Source organism: Argopecten irradians, chromosome 4 (genome assembly GCF_041381155.1).
Source record: "Argopecten irradians isolate NY chromosome 4, Ai_NY, whole genome shotgun sequence".
NCBI classification, from domain to species: domain Eukaryota; kingdom Metazoa; phylum Mollusca; class Bivalvia; order Pectinida; family Pectinidae; genus Argopecten; species Argopecten irradians.
The window spans coordinates 3,061,198-3,082,432 of NC_091137.1; the positions used below are offsets into that span (position 1 = coordinate 3,061,198).

Sequence of the window (21,235 nt, forward strand, 5' to 3'; positions counted from 1 at the left end):
TTCTTTCGCCACTACCATTTAAAGCATTTCATTGGTGAGTTCCTTAAATAAGCACTTACATTCTTTATTATAGATAAAAAATACATTGATACTACACCAAGATACTAATAGGTGGATACAACTTCCACAGTTGTTTTTTTTTAATTTTCTTTTCAAATTTAAAAAGGAGTTCCTTAAATACGTATCGAAGGTATGACATCATTTACAACTTATGTTCAACTTTTGATTATATAATGAAGTATATTGGATCTAAAGTAGACAACGTACGTAATGCAATACAACATGATCAACCCACAGTCAGAAAGGCTAACCACATTTCGATGTATAGTCGCCTGGCCCTGAAGTGATGCTGCACTGCACTCTGTAGCGCTTCTTCATGGCAGATACTGCAAAGATCGCACATCCAGCCGCTTTATATAGTGTCATCTTACTGAAACATACTGTTGTAGACGCCCTCGAGGATACTTCAAACAATTATATCACAGTACTATTGTTGGTAAGGTATTGTATATGGAATTGTAGTAGATTTTTTACAATTGATAATTATATATGTTAGTGCTTTTTACTATGTATATATGAGACTATTATATTAGTGGTTCTGAAAGAGTTGTACAGTTTGCCTAAAAAACACAAATTAAAAAAAAATGAAAAAAAAAATGAAAAAAATGAAGGAAGATAACTCCATTATGAGTATAACATTAATAGTGTTTTAGTAATGAACAATTGATTAAAGGTTCCTCTGTACAGTCCATATATTATTCTTGCAGATTTAAGCGTACAGACTCGAGTAAATATTTTAGGTATAAATAGGTATTATCCCAAACAACATCTGCACAGCCCACAATTGGCCTGATGTAAGAGATATAAATTGTTGGTAATATTTTTCTATCTGTTAGTTTTTAAAAATCCAAAATTGTTTGCAACGCAAATAATATTTGACATTGACTTTCATCTTTTGCCTAGTATCATTGGTTAGTGAAATAAACTAGCCCAATAAATTGTAAAAAGGTGTAAATAACCTTTTCAAGTCAATATTGTAGCTCTAAATACGACATCATGTCTAGAATCTGTTGGACTACAATATTGCAGCTAATAAGATACAAATGCCATGGAATGAGACAAAGCTACGTAATACCTATCATCCTTTCTCCAGTGAATATATAGTGGCCAACAAAAATGTGTACACGTAAACCACGTGCGCAAAGGAAAAGCTCTGTACGTACGTTTACTGACACACATTTTGTAGATACATTGTCATGTTAAAGGTCAAAAAGATTTCCTTACGTACAGATTCCTGGTGTAATTGAGTGATAAGTTGATTGTCGGTCAGGTTCACACAGGTAACTTTAAAGCAGTGGAGTTAACCAGGTTACAGAACTTTGTATGTATGCACAGCAGTTTGTCTATTTTTTTTTATATTGCTTACTGTTGTGTGCATTGAACCATGTCAATGGTCGGTAAACCATTATCGTCACGATTTAAAGTTCAGTGCCCAGCCAGTGTAGCAAAATCTATTTTGATCGTGACTTGATGGCCGTGTGTTTACCTGGTTGTCTGTAATGTACAGGTAGATAGTGCGATGTGTATATGTGTGTACACTGACTTCCGACTCAGATTACACGATCAGCTGATCGCCAGAACGTCCGGCACACTGCACGCTTACATGTAAGTAATGAATACAACGTTTTCTATCTACAATACAAAGTTCGTGTTACTTACAGTATATCAGATTGTGTTAGAGAATGGATACTTTCAATGTCTCTCATATATAACTGTTTATTGAAATAATTCTAATACGTTGAGAGTTTATCACCACATAATCTCGTTTTGCAAGTGTAATTAAGTCTTAACTCCTTTGATATCGTCTCCTTTTCCCATAAACGATATTATATTAAAATGCATTACAGTACACAAGTATGATATATGACATGAAGCCGATATGTTTATCTAGCTTATACATATATATATGTAACCTCTTCAAACTGTTCAATATGACACAATAGTCGTATTATAAGCTTTCTGACACATTGTACTCGGTAATACAAATGATCTTGTATGAAGTATAAACATCATTATAAAGGTATTGGTAAAGTGTATAACCTGTCTTTCTTTGGTACTCGAATCTATATTATGTATAAGTACTGAATCGTGCCTTAAAATTTACGTTAATGCATTATTTACCCAAATAAATAGTGTTTGTGGCCGTTCATGCATCACAACTTATACATTGATACATAAAAAGTTTACGTTCTCATACAAAGATATAATAAAATGAGGTGAAATTAAATGTCGGTGAACTATTCGTAGTGAGACTTACATTAGTAGAAAGTTGGAGTTTATTGAAGTACATTTGTAACGTTTGGATGATTAACAGACAAGCCAACAGAAGTGATGTTTACCTGTATCCTGGTGTTATAATGAAATGGTATAATCTTAGCATAAGTGAAGCAGACAAAGATATCATACTATATACAAGTCGCATTGTCACGTATTCAAAATTAAATGTTATAGGAATTTTACTCAACGCCGCATTTCAGAAACAAGATACATCATTAACGCTGTCGTGCTATACTTGCGACAAAACATACGGTAATTGATAGAACCTCATAACAATATAATAGAAGAAGAACCCATCGTGTACAGACAAACTTTACATGATAACAAAAAACATCTATAATGTACAATGAAAGCATAGTCTGAGGGAATAATTAGTTGATATTGAACACTTATATGGCACACTAGTGTTACATTGTACTAACAGAGTATCAAATGGTGTATTACTAAGAGAGTATCAAATGGTGTATTATAAGACTCTTTCATATGTAGATATGAAGGATAGGGATATTCTAACCGAGGGTCACAAAATGTAGTAAAACCCGAGGCATGCCGAGGGTTTTGCAACATTTTGTGATCCCGAGGGTAGAATATCCCTATCCTTCATATCCACTTATGAAAGAGTATTTTTCTTTCATACCTCGACGCTTTATTGCAATTTTACAACTAAAATATCCCGCCATTTTGAAATAAATTCGAAGAAATCCACGGCTGAAAGTCAATTATTCATACATGAAGAATTGCGTGATATTTTAACAAAATTTCCGTTGTTTGCATCTTTTAAGGTAAAACCAGTCAAGTTTGTGAAAAAAATTGTTAAAATTTTACAGAGGAAATAGAAATTTTGTTGACGCCGTGACGTCACGAGGCTTTATTGCATGGGTAGCCATGCAATACAGCCTCAGGTGGCATGAGTGTATTGCCCTAGACCAGCCAGTATTACACCCGTAGGTATGAAAGAAGAAAAAGTATAAATATATGTTTGTATGGCTAAGGTTCACGAATGCCAAACAATACAAGGCTTGTAAAGGGAACTCCGATAGAAACATATATATTTTATATATATAAAGCAGAGATAGAAACTGAAAAAACCCAACATTTTTTACGTTTACACATTGGTACATTTTGCCCGCTTGACAAAGACGTCGAGTTTCCTATTATTAGATATCGGACTGGTCAGCTTGCCTTGGTTATCTTATGTTGTGTGGGTTAAGATACTTAACCCCGGTCAACACCCTTCACAACCGCTCATTCAGAATACACGCGACATTCCAGGGTTCGAGTGTCTCTCATGGTAATCTTATACAGATGTAGGAGAGAAAAACATAAATTGGTGGATAGACAACCTCCTTGAATGATCATCTATATATTTTAAAATATATCAATACCTTATAAGAATAACACCTTCCGAATTGGAAATAACTATTATTTTGTTTAAAGATGCTCCACCACCGACAAATGGTATTTTTTTAACTATCAAAAATAGGAGAAGACGATTTAGTGTTTTTCGTCAGTTAAAAAAAGGTATAAGCTTCTAATTTTACTTCAAGTTAAAAATATGAAAAATAATTAATTGTATCCCGAAAAAATTACGTGGCACTATATCCTATACGGAATGAAGTACTGCTTGCGCATGCACCAAAGGCAAAATAAATTATTTTATATTACTTCTTGTGTTAATTAGACATATATATACACGATATTACACCAATTATTGTTCAAATAATGAATATCTTTTATGCTATGTCGGCGGTGGAGCATCTTTAAATATGTTCGCTACAGAAACAGCATATATACTTTATCAACATAGACTCAAAATTTAATTTCTAATCAATTATTTCTAAAAGACAAAAAGAAATAATCGATACATATATATGCAACTATCGCCGTTTAAACTTGGTCATGCATTTTCGACCTGATGGATGCGTAGTCCTAGGATTTATATAGATCGATGGCTTCGTTATGACCATAAAGCCTACCTATTGATGAAACACTTTGTGCCAGTAGAGCGTCTCTATCTGCATGTTTATAACATTAAATAAATCACCTCATGTTGTTACTTCAATAATAATTAATTCTGCCTGGGGTGATCAAAACAGGTGAGATTTATTTTATAACTGTAAGTACGCACCGTATACACACGCTTATCACCTTATCGTAAGGTTGACAGATAAGATGGGATTCATTTTAAATGTGTTTTGTTTTAACACTTATCTTTAAAACTTATATTAGTTTTTGGTTTTTACTTTGTTAACAGTTATGTGTTATCAACTGTAGTGTGAATTTACTTTCTATATACTGATAATAACTTTTTTCCCTCGGTTGATGTCAGTGATCTACTATGGAAACCTTTTTGCAGTGTTCACGTTTTGTATAGTTTGGTACAACGGCCAGCCTAGTATATATATGCTGGTACAGTGTGGTATATTGTAGTACGCACGCTGTGTTCACGCATTATATAAATGTTTAACCTGTGTTTCTATCAGTACATTTTGGCACAATTTTTATTTCAGTTAATGTTAGAGAAGCGCTTATCTTCATTGTGCTTACGTCATTGTATTTCGGTACATTGGTACTACAAGTAAAAGCTTATACAAGTTTTGGCTGTTTATTTGGGTGAACACTTAGCTAAAATAACAGTTCATGTAATGTTTAATTATCAAAATCGCAAAAAGTCATGTCTGTTCCAGTGATAATCACATAAAAACAAACTAAACAATATTCTTATTATTTTTTGTATTATTGTTACAGTAGTATGCCTTTCTTGTGTTGTTCAATCATTCATCAAATCAACCTCCATACCACCTACAATTGTATTGAATGTTTAAGTGTAAATTCGTCAGTATTGCTGAGTTATATCACATTAGATGATACCATATAATGTCATTTTACAAACAATCATACGACATATTCTATAACAAGTGGAAATTAAATTTCAAAAATCATTATATTTTCTGTTGACTATAGTAAGATTTTTTGTTTGTTTGTTTGTTTGATTAATTAACGTCCTATTAACAGCTATGGTCATGTAAGGACGGCCTCTCATGTATGCGATGTGTTGCGTGTATGTTGTGCGAGGTGCGTGTTTTGGGAGACTGCGGTATATTCATGTTGTGTCTTCTTGTATAGTGGAACTGTTGCCCTTTTTATAGTGCTATATCACTGAAGCATGCCGCCGAAGACACCAAGCAACACACCCCACCCGGTCACATTATACTGACAACGGGCGAACCAGTCGTCCCACTCCCTGTATGCTGAGCGCTAAGCAGGAGCAGAAACTACCACTTTTATAGACTTTGGTGTGTCTCAACCAGGGGACAGAACCCAGAGCCTTCCTCACAGGGGCGAACGCTCAACTCAAGGCCAAAAGTGAGGCGGTGCCAAGGGAGGCATTAGGAAAGATAAAGTCAGATAGGAAGAAGAGAAAAGATAAGATCCTAAATTTAGTCGCCTTTTACGATCATGCAATAGGGGCAGCAGGTACAATTCTAACGCCCTACCTGCAGGGCACAAATATAGTAAGATGATACAGTCCAGGTATTTTGTATTATTATACCTCAAGTGAGAATCCTGCATTCTGATTGGTCGAGAGATATGTGGTATTTTAAGGGGAACGGAAGACATGCTATTTCAAGCGTCTTCGTGACGTTGCTAATGTTGTAAATAGACGACGGGACGAAACCAAAACTCATTGAGATTTACAAAAACGTTAAGATTTTAACAAAGCCAGGAATAAAGACAACAAGAATTTTCACAAAATCCTTATTGTGAGTATTCTTTTTTATAATGCAATGATAGTTAGCACTACTGAGTAGAAGCCGAGTTGCTATTCTACTGCCGACGGTGATTGTTCAACTTTTGCTAAAATCAGTTAAAATGTTTCAATAGATTGCAAATACTTGAAAACTAGTTTTGTTTCTAAACTTTTGGTATAATAAAATAAATACTACCTGCATTAGAGGGTGACAGTGCCTAGTGTCACCCCAAGGATATTACTGAACATTGAACTGATTTTAGCAAAAGTCGAACAGTCACCGTCGGCAGTAGAATAGCATATCAGCTTCTACTCAGTAGCGCTAACTATCATTGCATTATAAAAAAGAATACTCACAATAAGCAATTAGTGAAAAATTCTTGTTGTCTTGTCTCCTGCGTTTGTAAAAATCTCAACGTTTTTGTAAATCTCGTAAATCTCAAGGAATTTTGGTTTCGTCCCGTCGTCTGTTTACAACATTAGCAACGTCACGAAGACGCTTGAAATCGCATGTCTTCCGTTCCCCTAATCACCGACGAGTTCATAAAATCCAACATATAAGCGCTTGGACGGTAAACGAAAAGGCGTGAACGGAAAGCTCCGTCCTTAATAGGAAAAACAATTATTGACTAATAGACTAATTTTGCAAAACTATTACTAAATAGCTCAAGATAAATTTTGAAGCGTCGCTTCAAAATACAAAGATGGCGTCGAAAAAAGAATCGAGTGCGCATCTTTTTCGGGCGGTTGATATTTTGCACTGTCAAAAATACACTATCACCCGTTGCTAGGGGGTTGGTACGAACGTGTCTATTGTTTCTTGTTGTTCTAATGTTACATGCCGTGTGATAGTGTAAAATACCAAATATCTTTCGACCAATTAGAATGCAGGATTCTCACTAGAGGTATAATAATAGGCACTGTCACCCTCTAATGCAGGTAGTATTTATATATTGTCAGCCAGGTATGACACAATCTGTAGTAAAGACTGTGCTTTCCGATGAGCAGTTATATAACTAGCACTTTTACATGTTAACCACATTGTAGAGAAGTACCCTTCTTATGTCACAGGAATCGGTGAATTATTCAAAAGTATTCTATCCGAAACATAAATTCAAAAACGATACATAGAACATGATGTTTTGGTATATAATTGAACCATTTTAAAATGTAAAATCCATAGTTAGATATTCAATACCCTTGCATTCTATGGGCCTTTAAAACGAGTCTCTAATGTCATAGATTGCGAGGAGATATCACTCAGCCATTTACTATATTTGGCGGCCCCAGTGTATATCACTCTTTATATACACATCGGTAAACATGACAAGTCTATTTGTTTCCTCGAGGTAAAACTATTTATGTCACATTGGACAGGGTGTCGTTACACTTTTTACCCGACCTTGTACCTGGATTAAAATGACTTACCTTTTAGTTTGTAATTAAGGATGAAAAGATGTTCGTGATGGTGCATATACAATGTACTTTATTAGAATGTTGACGACTAAGTAAAGCGTTTTATATCGGGTAGGTACTATCGTGCGTGTATCTATACATGTAGATATAATGAGTATTGATCTAAGGATCAGGTGTACTGGGATTAGGAACAATCATCTAAGGTTACTAACGGTGATGTTTGATATGATATATATCCTAATTAGACTTTCAGCTTCGTCATCAGTGACAGTTACATATTGATTCAAAGTGCTAACCATGCATGGTTTTTTCCCCGAACAGGTGTTCAGTCTTTTCATGGTTTCTCCGGAATTCACATGTGTCGAGACTACTGCGTGGCTCGAACGTCACGCCTAAATCATGACCCTGGATTTGTATAGAGGCTGGTCACATTGACGGGATGATGGCGGTAGAAAAAATAACCGAGCCTTGCGATTCACCTTCCTCCATACTACAGATTACACCCGTGGTACCTCTTCTGTGTAAAGAAAAGACGTCCAGTCATGAGTTGTCCACCGTGACAAATACAATGGCGCCACCTGATGGTGGTTGGGGGTGGATGGTTGTTCTAGGGAGTTTTCTGGCTCATCTTATCATAGGTTAGTAAATCAAGCCTTTCTCGTCTGGATATTAGGGATCAGTGGCTAGTTTGGTAATCGAGAAATCGCCTTTTTTATTTTCGTTTTAATTCCCATCAAAATATATAAGATAATTCATAAAAGAGCCTATACTTATAAGTATCACTGTAAAGGCAAGCATACCTATGTTGACAGAAAATGAGCATGAATTCGTTGTTAGAATAACACTGTCTATGATGTCAGAAGTCAGAAGGATGTATGCCTAGTTTTGGTAACATGTAACATCTGTACCTCGTAGTATTGCTGCAAAGAGTAATATCATTTTTTCTAATTTAAAAGGTGAAGGTATGAACAACAACGTTATAACGACATGATACGGGTATTTATAAAACATCGTCACATAATATGATAATAAACACCGGTTTATATTCCTGTTTGGTAGCGTATCATTGTCCACTCCGAGAAAACAGAAACTTTGTGACACTTTTCCGCCAATATGAAAAATGTAGAAAGAAAAGATTGACCAGCCAAAACTGTTCAAAAAACAAAATATGTTGTATTCAACAATGACCAAGCAAAACCAAAACTGATAACTGTTTCAAACAAAAATATCCTAACAGTATTTTTAAGCGATTTATCCATACATGTCAACCCCCTAAGGCTACATATAGTATTACAGTGACACCAGGCATCCTCTATACCGTTAAAGTGGTCACTACTCCCCGTCACCAGTACCTGTGTACTGGTCACATTTATCCTTTAATTAATAATATTGATTGGGACTACCTTGTATGGAAGTGTGTGTGACACACATACATACTATACATATGTAGGCTTATGTTGCTGGCAGTACAGCTCTCGTTATTGACAATACCATCACCGCCATCTGTTGCCTTATGGTAACTATGGTAATTCGAGATAAAAGTAAAGCAACACGATGGAATAGGTAAATGACAGTTTGATAGCGACAGTGAAAGTGAATTTTTCGAAAAATGACGGAGACATAGCTGTAAATATTTCTTTCTTTCAATTAAGTATCTAATTCCAGTAGATTTTAGCAAATTTGTTTTAAAATTGTATGGTCTACGGCATATTTTATTTTTGGCATAGAAAAAGTATTTAATGAAAACATATTTTTCGCTGCCTCTCTAAGTTTTAAACTTTCGATATATACCAATTTTTGTTAAGTTCGTATTAACATAGTTATTAAACAATTAAATTAAAATATTGATTTTTAACATGTACATGTTTAAAATAGCTCGGAGGTATCCGAACTGTTCCGATCTATTCCGATCTGTACGGCTATTGTCGGTATTGACAACGTGATACGACTCGAGAGGTTCCGATCTATACGGGTATCGCCGATGTCGGTCCCGTGATGCAACTAGGTTTTCCGATATTACCCGAAAGCTTGAAACATGGCCTTGACTGTGGCGGTTCTTTCAAAACGTGTGATATTTCATGCATTTACCACTATGTCAATAGTTAACTGTATTGGTGCTTTCAGGAATCTGAATCCTCATATATAAGCATCAATATTCACACATTGTATGTTTTATGAGAGTGTGTGATGGTGAAAATTCCAAGAAATACAACTTTAAATCAAAGCTTTATATTTTAGCTTAGCATCTTCTGCTTATAGTGATAGATACATTCACTTGTTACTATTACCATAAGTTGGCCTGGCCAAATTGATGTTTATCTGATTATGGATGACACCAAAAGTGCTATAATGATTATAACGTCATGCATATTGACATGGAAACGTCATCTGATTATCGTCATTTCATGGATTAAATTATCGATAATAAATAGGTATAATAATCTACATATAGAAGCATTAACTATCTTGTATTGGATCTATGGTCAATATAGGGCGTTTTGAAAAGGATTAATAACGTGCATCATGAAGAGTGTATGCAAATATCTGGTATCTATTTAGACAATAGATACCACAAGTAGTTTGACACTTTAATACCCATCAGTGTAAGCCATGTAGCCATTATTAAAATACAGCAATCAATATGTAAAGAAACAAGGTTAGTCGACTCAGATATCAGAAATCTTTTTTACAGGTCATATCATAGCACATTTGTCTAGAAAGAAGGTCCACTGAAGCAGATAAATATAAAGCTAAAAATTTCGTCCTTGTATCCTGACAGTTTCTTTCTTTCCCATGGCTTTATACATAATGTATATTAACATTCGATTGCTTATACCCGAAAACTCTACATAATGTCGTGTATTTCAGTACCCGATTTCTTCACAATTGTTCAAATTCACACTTTGTGCAGCTTGACTTGAAGCGGTTTGCAATAAGTGAACAATGTTATTAACTTTTCCATACAACCAATATTTTCTTAGACCGGTAACACATATACTGTGTGATGCTAGGAAGAAACCACTAATGGAAAAGTGACAACGGTGGGTGTCAAAGTACTAAGTTCTAGAAGTCTATACATTTCTGTTGAAACAATGGTTCTTATTTAGTCTCTTAGGGACGGTCACCAGTAAGGTTGATTTCCTACATACATATGTATTGTCGTAAGGTGAATACAATAACATGAAATAAGACTATTTGGAATACCGTTGTTTACTATGAATGCATTGGGTCATCTTTTATGCAAATAAAAGTTGGATTTTTATCTAAACCTTCATGATGTACTCGTGCTTTAATGATTGACAATTTCTGCGATTTATTGTTCAATATACGTTATTGTTTAATTTATTTTATTAATGTAAAATATTTTGGCACAAGTTATTGAACTTATATGAAGCCAAATCTAACAGAAATTACAATCACTTACCAATGATATGGTAGACCTATACAATTTAGATAACTAGTATAATTAATACTGTGTAGTAATGTCGTTCTTACTTGTCATTAGTGATTAGTGAATGATTAAAAACTAATTGTACCATCATCTCTATTTACAAGGTGGATTCATGCGATCTGGAGGTGTGATATTCATTGAGCTGGAGCACAAATTCCACCAGTCAGCATCAGATACCGCCTGGGCCGTGTCGCTCCACACCAGCCTACGTCTTTTGTTTGGTGGGTTGTCACCGTCTTAATCACTATTAATAACTCACATGTCGTAAATCAGCTGTAATGTGATGACGATGAAAACGCATGCAAGAATCCACATGAAAGCTCTTGAAATATGTATTATGCCTAACTAAATGATGGTAGATTTTTGGGCGTTTTTAAAAGGGCTTGTAAAGAATCGCTTTTGAGAAAAGCTCAACGTTATAAAACACATTCATAATTAGATTGGTAGAATGCACCCCGACATATCGTCATGGAATCAGAGGTTTATCTGGAAAATGACACAAAATCAGCAACGGTGTTCGGGGCCCTAGTAAATAAAGTTATGGAGTACAAATAAGATACGTCTTTCTTCTAAAAAAACCGAAAGAAGATTTTTTATTTAAGACATCATCTTTAATACCTTTATAGAATATTTTTCGTAGTAGTAGAATTTATTGCCATATGACGATTGCAATTCATGAAAAATGTAAAAATAAATCAGGTTTGTAATTATAACATGGCATACCCTAGACATCTCGAGCTGATATGGCACATCCCGTTTATATGCACAGATATTTTACTTGCACATACATTTTCGAGACTGACGATCGACTTAGACTTTATATGTGTAAAAAAAGAAACGCACCCCATAGTTTACAGGCCAATTCGTACACGTGGTGTACAGGGTTTTTCGACACACTGAATAACACAAGTACAATATCAATTAAGAGGGTATGTTATGGTTCCAAAGGTCCGACACTTGATGAACGAGATAAGAGGTTAACTGTTGTGTTTAGAGGCCCTCATGAATGAAGAATGTTTTATAGTTGATCTTACCCCGGAATCAGATCATCCTCCGGCGAGAACTGGGCTAATGCTATGCTACCGTTTTCTCGTGCATCGTTGCCATTATGATTGGGTGAACTGAATATAACATAAAAAACACTTTATGCATTATAATGCAAGAACTACGAGAAACATTGTTGTTAACACAAAACAAAGTATATATAACCAATCTATATGATGAGTCTGATGTGATCCTGTATAACTGCCCACTCTACATAGTGTTAAGGAGGACATCTGGAGTATTTTTATCAATCTGACTTCCCCATCTTCCCATTCATTTTTTACGAAGAATTTATGATGTATTCATAGCCTCCGAGAACATGATACAAATGTACTAGAAAGTTATATAATTATTACAAAGATGGTTATTCTCCCATATAGGTCCCTCTGCCAGTATGCTATGTAATTTAAGATGCTTATTTTCACTGTACAGGTCCCCTGGTCAGCTGTGTAATTTAAGATGCTTATTTTCTCTGTACAGGTCCCCTGGTCAGCTGTGTAATTTAAGATGCTTATTTTCTCTGTACATGTCCCCTTGTCAGCTGTGTAATTTAAGATGCTTATTTTCTCTGAACAGGTCATCTGGTCAGCATGCGGTGTAATCTAAGATACTTGGTTTTTTACAGTTCCCCTACCAGCATGCTTTGTAATCTAAGAGGTTTATTTTTCTGTACAGGTTCCCTGGTCAGCTGTGTAATCTAAGATGCGTTTTTTTCTGTACAGGTCCCCTGGTCAGCTTGCTTTATAATCTAAAATGCTTATCTTTCTGTAAAGGTCCTCTGGTCAGCTTGCTTTCTAATCTAAAACGCGTATTTTTCTGTACAGGTCCCCTGGTCAGCATGCTCTGTAATGTAAAATGATTATTTTTCTGTACAGGTCCCCTGGTCAGCTGTGTAATCTAAGATACTTATTATTTTCTGTACAGGTCTCCTAGTAAGCTGTGTAATGTAATATACTTATGTTTTCTGTACAGGTCCCCTGGTCAGCTGTGTAATCTAAGATACTTATTATTTTCTGTACAGGTCTCCTAGTAAGCTGTGTAATGTAATATACTTATGTTTTCTGTACATGTCCCCTGGTCAGCTTTGTAATTTAAGATGCTTATTTTTCTGTACAGGTCCCTTGGCCAGCTGTGGAATCTAAGATACTTATTGTTCCTGTACAGATCCCCTGGTCAGCTGTGTAAACTAAAATGCTTATTTTTCTGTACAGGTCCCCTGGCCAGATGTGTAATATAAGATGCTTATTTTTCTGTATAGGTCCCCTGGCTAACTGTTTAATCTAAGATGCGTTTTTTCTGTACAGGTCTCCTGACCAGATGTGTAATATAAGATGCTTATTTTTCTGTATAGGTCCCCTGGCTAACTGTTTAATCTAAGATGCGTTTTTTCTGTACAGGTCCCCTGGCCAGCATGCTGTGTAATCTAAAATGCTTATTGTTCTGTACAGGTCCCTGGTCAGCTGTGTAATCTAAGATACATATTTTTCTGTACAAGTCTCCTGGTCAGCATGTTTTGTAATTTAAAATGATTATTTTTCTGTACAGGTCCCCTGGTCATCTGTGTAATCTAAGATACTTATTTTTCTGTACATGTCCCCTGGTCAGCTGTGTAATCTAAGATACTTATTTTTCTGTACAGATCCCCTGGTCAGCTGTGTAATCTAAAATGTTTATTGTTCTGTACAGGTCCCCTGGCCAGATGTGTAATATAAGATGCTTATTTTTCTGTACAGGTCCCCTGGCTAACTGTTTAATCTAAGATACTTATTTTTCTGTATAGGTCCTCTGGTCAGCTGTGTAATCTAAGATACTTATTTTTCTGTGTAGGTTCCCTGGTCAGCTGTGTAATTTTAGATTCGTATTTTTTCTGTACAGGACCCTTGGTCAGCTGTGTAATCTAAAATGCTTATTTTCTGTATAGGACCCCTGGCCAGCTGTGTAATTTAAAATTCGTATTTTTTCTATACATGTCCCCTGGTCAGCATGCTCTGTAATGTAAAATGCTTACTTTTCTGTACAGGTCCCCTGGCCAGCATGCTGTGTTATCTAAAATGCGTATTGTTCTGTACAGGTCCCATGGCCAGCATGCTGTGTAATCGGTTCTCCTGCCGGACAGTGACCATAATGGGAAGTATCGTGTCAGCCATATCCCTACTCATTAGTGCCTTTGTCTCCAACCTCTTCATCTTATACATAACAAATGGACTTCTACTCGGTGGGTGGATAATAAACATGTATTAACCTGTGAAAACAAATATCGACCAAGATATGTGCTAGAAATAATTGTCTGTATTTTGGTACTCTACTTATCCTACTGGATTTTAATGTAATATATATCAGGCTTTCAGATAAATCTATCAGCACAATTAGAATATCGATATTCCGCTTTGTTGCTTAAAGGGATGTACATATCATGTAATTATCACAAACAATTTATATTATCGTTCTTGATTTTACATTGCCTTCTGACCTATACGGCTGTATATATGCTGATATCGAAATTATATGAACATGCATATGAGGAAAAGTAGCATGTTATATCGATAATCGATATTTTGTTGTCAGTAGACGTATTGCTAGCAAAGCTTTAATTAAGATGTGTATTAAAATTTACAATTTAAATGTTTCATCGATCACGGACCGTCCGATACATAAAATATGTCGTTAGTAAGATAAACTGTTATAGCTGTTTGAAATAATAAATCAAACATACAATTATACATTGAACGACTGTTGTAAAGGTATAGATGGAGATGGTTCAGGTTTGAACTAGAAGAATTGTTTCCCTAAGAACATTTGAATTTTTAGGATTTAAACAATTGAAAAAACATAACGAAAATAAAGAAAGTGATAGGAAGTTTCTATGTGCCAATATAACTACATGTCAATTATATCTTACTGTACACTCTATTATATGTATTTGCATTGTACAGGTATAGGTCAGGCTCTGATATACACAACCTCAGTGGCCATAGTAGGATTGTATTTCCATGCCCGACGAGGGACGGCTGTTGGAATAGCAAATGCCGGCGTTGGAGCAGGAACCTTTTTATTCCCGCCTCTGATGGAAATCATGTTCGGCCAGTATGGATTTATGGGAACTTTCCTCATCGTGGCTGGCTTGTTCCTCAATGGCGTAGTGTGTGGCGCCCTCTACAGGCCAATCAGAGCAGATGACGAAGATATCGTAGTCGAATACAAGTAGGTTTAACTTTCCCTGATATTAAACGTTATAACGTAGCAAATCTTTGGTAATGACTGATATCGTATACATGAATATTTCTATTTCCTTTAAAACATTGTTCAAACTGAAAAGATTGTCTCCTTATAATACAACCCTTTATTTAAGCCTCACTCTGAAGATCTTTATATAATACCACAACGACACCACAGAGCATTATTGTACTATTTTCACGATGTATTACCCTGATTAAATAGCTGACATATTGTTTTTACTACAGGGTCGTGAAAGGTTCAGTTGAAAATATGTACCATGATACATATTGTATCACATACATTGTGTCGCAATATATATCGCATCGTTAGACCTATCGTTGAGTCCATAGTTATTTTGTTACATAAGTAAAGAAGCCACAACAAACCAACATCTACTGAACTGCCTTCGTACCTGATGACAGATAAACGTTACACACGTGTTTTCAACGCATTTGAACCACTTACTGCAATTGTATTTTCATACAATGTATCTTTGTTATGGTGTTTAAATCCAGATTTGTAGTTAGATAGTGATAAAATAGTTGTTGTATTTTTAGTAAAAGCGTTCGTTGTTTGACTCGAGTATCATCAGACAGTCTGACGCTAGCCATATCGTTTTGATGTGTTATTAATACTTGCTTTTTATCGAATATTTATTATTTTCGTAATGCATATTCTTGTGTATTATTTTCAGTGAACCTAATCATAACGACAACGGTGTAACAGAAAACGGCAGCATCGTATTGGTCCACTTCTCTCGAGACGATCTACGAGCTCTGTCCCATTCCAGTTTATGTTATGATATTAATATCCTAGGAAGCATACAACACCTTAACAAACCTGCCAATAAACTCAATTTTCTCCCAGTGCCCAGTGGGATTCCAACTTACAGCAGAGAGAGAGCGGATAGCGAGTCGTGTCGGCCACGTTCAAAACATTTACTAGGGTCAGATTTCGATATTGGAAGTGAACGTATAAGATCCGGAAGTGATATCACACCAATTAAAAAACAGGCGTTTCTGAATAACATGCACGCCAAGAATGGTATATTAGATGTTAAAGAAGTAAAACAAATAGACAAGGATTCCTTATATGAACCGGAAACTGACGATCAAACGGAAGTGGGTGGGGACAAAAAGAGAGTACTGGATCTGTCTCCGTTAAAGAACATCCGGTTTGCTACCCTAGGAGTGGGTATAGGACTTCTAACCTTGTCCTTTCAGTCTTCATTCGTGTTTCTCCCACCACTTGTGTTACAGAGGGGCATGTCGGAGGCCCAGGGAGCCTTTCTAGTCTCTATAACGGGTGCTATGGAAACGTTTGGCAGCGTGTCCTCTGGGTTTTTGGTTGACCTTGACATTGTACGGCCACACCGTCTCACAATTTATAATGCTGCTATGGTGTTACTAGGGGTGCTGACGCTAGTTATGCCTTTTCTAGATTTCTTCGTTTTACTGGCCTTTGTGTGCGGCGTATACGGATGTGTGTTAGGCATGTGTCTAGCCCAGAAAGCCACTCTGGTTGTGGACATTACAGGTGTGGACAATCTCGTCAGCTCCTTTGGTATCCTCGTCTGTTTTCAGGGTATTGGTACACTTATAGGACCGCCTCTTGCAGGTAAGGTTCCGGCCCGGAATCATGAACTATTGTTAGACTTATGATAGTGCTCATCCAATAATACGATTTGTAATGGTGATTATATACGATTTAGACGAATTCTTTATTAATCTTGATGAAATATTGTTTTCATATCATTTTCAGTGATGTATTTGTCATCACTGATAAAAGTGATATGTGATAATGCTAAGAAGAGATTTACTCGTAAACAAAATCCATCTGTTGAAATTGGACAAGTTCGTCATAGTCATAATGACCAAAAGATATGTTCTGTAAATGTGGTTCTTTCTCATTGTAAGTCTGATGGGTTGTCTTATAGTTTTGATAGAGTATGTAAGCAAATGAAAATTTAACAAAATAAGGGATTCAGATACTGTAAAAAATATTCGTTTGCGTTCCATTGACTTTAGCGAATTTTGCGATTCAAGTAGATTCGCGAAAGTTCATTTCCGCGAATTAATGTCTACATTATTTACATTGATATGAATTATCATTTAATTGTTAAAACCTTGAATATTTATCTTCGCGAACTTGTTTTGAAATGAAAATCGCGGAATTTTAAAGCCGCAAAAGTAAGTTGGTTTACAGTTATAGAGAGTTTAAATGTATTTATTTTGGCTCAGTCTAAATTTAACGAGAGAACAGGTTAACGATTGGATGCTCGCCAATACTGTACCATAGTGCCTATTGTCCACGTTGTATCTGTATGTTATTCATGTTTATGATTGAATCGTTACAGGAGCAATAAAGGATATCACAGGACGGCATCAGGACGGATTCCTAGTAGGAGGGACTATTCTGATGTGTGCCGGATTTATCCAGGCCGGAGGGCTCCTATATTATCGACTCTCAAGACCTGCAAAAGACAGCTAGACATCCCGCCATAATAAGTAATGGAATAATAGCATCGTTCATCCCCTTTGGGGTGAGACAGGAGAATCTCAACCCGAGGGGTCAGATTCTTAAGATTCTTAAGTTGTCAAACACGAGGCTTTGCCTGTCTCCCACCAAAGATTGTGAATGATTCTTTTCCTCTTACCCCGTGCACCACTTTGTGTCTCTAATAATCGTGTCACTTATGCAAACGAGGATGATGTAACCTCAGTAAATCGTCGTCTTCGGCGTTTTTGTGACGTCATTTCATTGTTGTCGTGACGTTATACTACTATTACCGCGACGTCATGATACTGTTTTCGTGATAAAATAAAATTGTTGAGCACGTGTTAAGAAATCGTGTAGTTTGTCGTTAACTTAGAGTGAGATTGAAAAATGAATCTCACTCCGATAAAACAGTGGATATCCTTGTTGGGGTAAGAGAACCTAAAGCCTCGATCTCTTTAGAAACATAGGCATCATTACACACTGATAATGCATCACCAGTCCTACGATATCTATCAGTGATTAATAGTTGTAATGAGGACTTAAAGTGTTCTTAATGTTCTTAGTATGATACGGTAAAAGTAAATGTTTAAATATCTAGACGCGTTTTAGCACAGACTCCTATTTTGATTTATTATATTTTATATAACATGTCATGCATTTGATGAAATATTTAAGGATTAAATGAAATACAAATTTTCACATTACGGATATATAACTCATAAATCTTATTTTGCTCTAAGTAAATGTAAGCATGTTTTAAGACGATGGAAATACTTGGTAAAAAAGGCAAGAGTAATTTAATATATATATATATATTGAAAACTATACATTCTAAAGTGATGTCTTTGGGGTGTTGTAGTAGAAGTCACGTTCCGACGTGACAAGCGACGGGCTTTAACATTATAACTCATGAACATATGCAAAACCACGTTGTAAGCCGCAGACGTATAACTTTTCGCTCCTGAATTAGCAATTTCAGCAGAGGAAAGGCCGATGCCTTATCATAACTACAACTTTTCTGTATAATGTAATATTTGCATTTTATATATTTACTGTATATTTTATTTAAGGAATATAAATATTTGTTTTGTCCTCCTACGATATGCCAGTGTTGTGTAACAACAATCTATGTTTGTATTTCACTAGTGCTATACAGATAAGAGGGTGATATCACCAACATAGATATCTTCTGTTCATTTCATCTAACAGTTTATTGACTCGAAACTTGTTAAGACATATATAGATCTTAAGTTCAAATATAGCTATGATTATTCAGGATCAATTTTATACCATTATGATTTATTTTAGTGCCATAACTAACCCAGTGCTTACGCATCTGTCACATAGTGTATAGCCGGTCAGTTTTGCGGATAAAAATAATCGCAATTTTAATAATCAATTAAAACAAATGGAATGGTCAAGGATTACAATATTATAATATACCGATAAGGGTACATTTAATTTACTCATTAGATATTTCTTTTGCGGGTTGCATTTTCGCAGTGTCAATAATACAATCCGAACAATCGTGAAAATACCACTCATAAAAACTAGAAGTTATAGAATAATGGATACAAATCCGCAACATATGAAATTGATTTGGCGGGGGTAATGGGGGAGGGTTTTGTCATAACAAGCATTATCTATACAATGGAATTGTAAATTACCATATTTTACACAACACTAATATCGATATAAAGTAATTACACAATATTATATATCAGTCCAGCACGTTGAATACATATACAATGTATTTGTTTTTTTACTCGTGTATGTTGCAGTGATTACATTTGACAATGAGTTATATCATAATTAAACAGAATGAAAAACAAACTGTTAATTGAAGTATAAATATTACATTAATAGTTATTATTTTGTTATACAGGGGTCATCTGTAAACCATTTTTATCTCAACATGAATGTTTGTAACTTGTATTGTCAGCTTTAATGCACATTCCTAAACGCCAATGTACATAACATAACGTACTATTGGATTGTGTATGCTTTCTATATTATATTAGGGTAATGTGGGGCATACAGTATGAATGTCAAATATTGTTTCATTATAAGAATTATGCGCACGAGAGCTATGAGTTCTTATTATTAAGAGCCCATTGCCTATCTTATATGATACGATTTATGTTACGACGGAGAGAATTTATTATATATCGTTTAATAAATGTCGATATTCAGAGATTTGCTGACCGACATTAATGTACATGAAATTATTATGATAAATTATATAATTATTATGCATAATGATAAAGGAGAAATACACCTCGTGAATGACAAGAAATAAAAAAGTTATAAAAGCGATTAATTGTGTTTGGTTTTATTCACTGGGTTAATAATTTTCAAGTTAGCATTCGTAGTGTAGAGGTGAACGAAGTAGTAACAAATATATGTTGTATATTTAGTTGAAGATGTTAAAACAACGTGTATCGATTAAATATTGAAACACAACAGCAATCAACATTTTCATCGTTTGACCTTTAATATTTTCTCAATCTTCAGACGATGTTTTTATTGTCTTACATATGGCATTGCGAAGTAACAATTGAATTGAGGACAATAACTATAGGTATCACGACACTATCTATAGGACGTCTCGTATAAATGTTAACCCTCCATAATGTCTCTAATCTACACTCAAAGTTAGGATACATTAGCCGTCTGGCAGATACCTAAACTATGTTTAAAGTAGTGATATATTTACAGTCTGCACTGACTTGGACTCAGATCAATAACCATGCTTTCTAGTATTATCATTATCAGTGTATAATGATAGTACAACACGTGCGGCGACTCTATCGTAACGGGAATAGTCAATGGCGTAGCAACGTGGGGTCATGACCCCACTTTTGGTGGGAACATATGAATGACTCTATTGTGATCAGCTGCTCAATCGAATTAGTTGACGATGACGGGAGAGAAAAAATATGGGTATTTTAATAAAAAATATGTCGCGAGAATAAATATTATTAATATGCGTGAAAAACTGTAAATATGAGGAATATACATGTATTTTGATTTTGTTGAGGTTATGAGGGTATAATGATAATGGAGCCAGTGTAAATTTTATGTAACCTGGCTTTGCCGGGGTTACATAATTTACATGTGCTCCATTATCATTATACACTCATAACCTCAACACAATCAAAATATATTCCTTAAATTAATACTATAACTATGTTTTTGAAAGGATGCGTTAGTATTTTCGTTTTTGTAATGATATGTTTGAAGGAGGAATTAAATAGGATGATAATTACATATGTATATAAAAGGGTTTGACTATATTTGACCGCCTACAAATTGGACTTATGATGAAACACCTGTGTTGGTGTGTGTACCAGATGTTAAATGGATCTGACCGAAAGGTCATCTTATTATATCTTACTGACAGTAAAGTCCCAGTAAAACAGGTTTGAGATATCTAAAGTAGATTGATAAATAGATAATTATCAATTGTCATTCTGGGAATATGTTAATAAAACTTCGGGAACATGTCATGTAAGGTACAG

At 35.2% G+C, this 21,235-nt stretch overlaps 1 protein-coding gene across 2 annotated transcripts; it reads left to right on the forward strand.

The window, feature by feature from the left end:
* Positions 1-1,275: 1,275 nt before the first annotated feature.
* LOC138320376 (monocarboxylate transporter 12-like) lies at positions 1,276-20,030 on the forward strand. Of its 2 annotated transcripts, none has more exons than XM_069263302.1 (7): positions 1,276-1,665; positions 7,826-8,142; positions 11,060-11,176; positions 14,071-14,214; positions 14,933-15,200; positions 15,910-16,832; positions 17,572-20,030. In XM_069263302.1, exons 2-7 carry the CDS (start codon positions 7,944-7,946, stop codon positions 17,703-17,705), a joined length of 1,785 nt encoding a protein of 594 aa, XP_069119403.1. In that variant the 5' UTR covers positions 1,276-1,665; positions 7,826-7,943; the 3' UTR covers positions 17,706-20,030. The 2 variants fall into 2 exon arrangements, with proteins under 2 accessions (XP_069119403.1, XP_069119404.1); XM_069263303.1 differs by lacking the exon at positions 1,276-1,665 and adding an exon at positions 7,501-7,615.
* Positions 20,031-21,235: the final 1,205 nt, after the last annotated feature.

Coding starts and splice junctions, on each gene's coding strand:
- LOC138320376 (XM_069263302.1), top strand. CDS start 7,944: ATGATGGCGGTAGAAAAAATAACCGAGCCTTGCGATTCACCTTCCTCC. Junction 14,215..14,932: donor AACAAATGGACTTCTACTCG/GTGGGTGGATAA, acceptor TGCATTGTACAG/GTATAGGTCAGGCTCTGATA. Junction 16,833..17,571: donor TATAGGACCGCCTCTTGCAG/GTAAGGTTCCGG, acceptor GAATCGTTACAG/GAGCAATAAAGGATATCACA.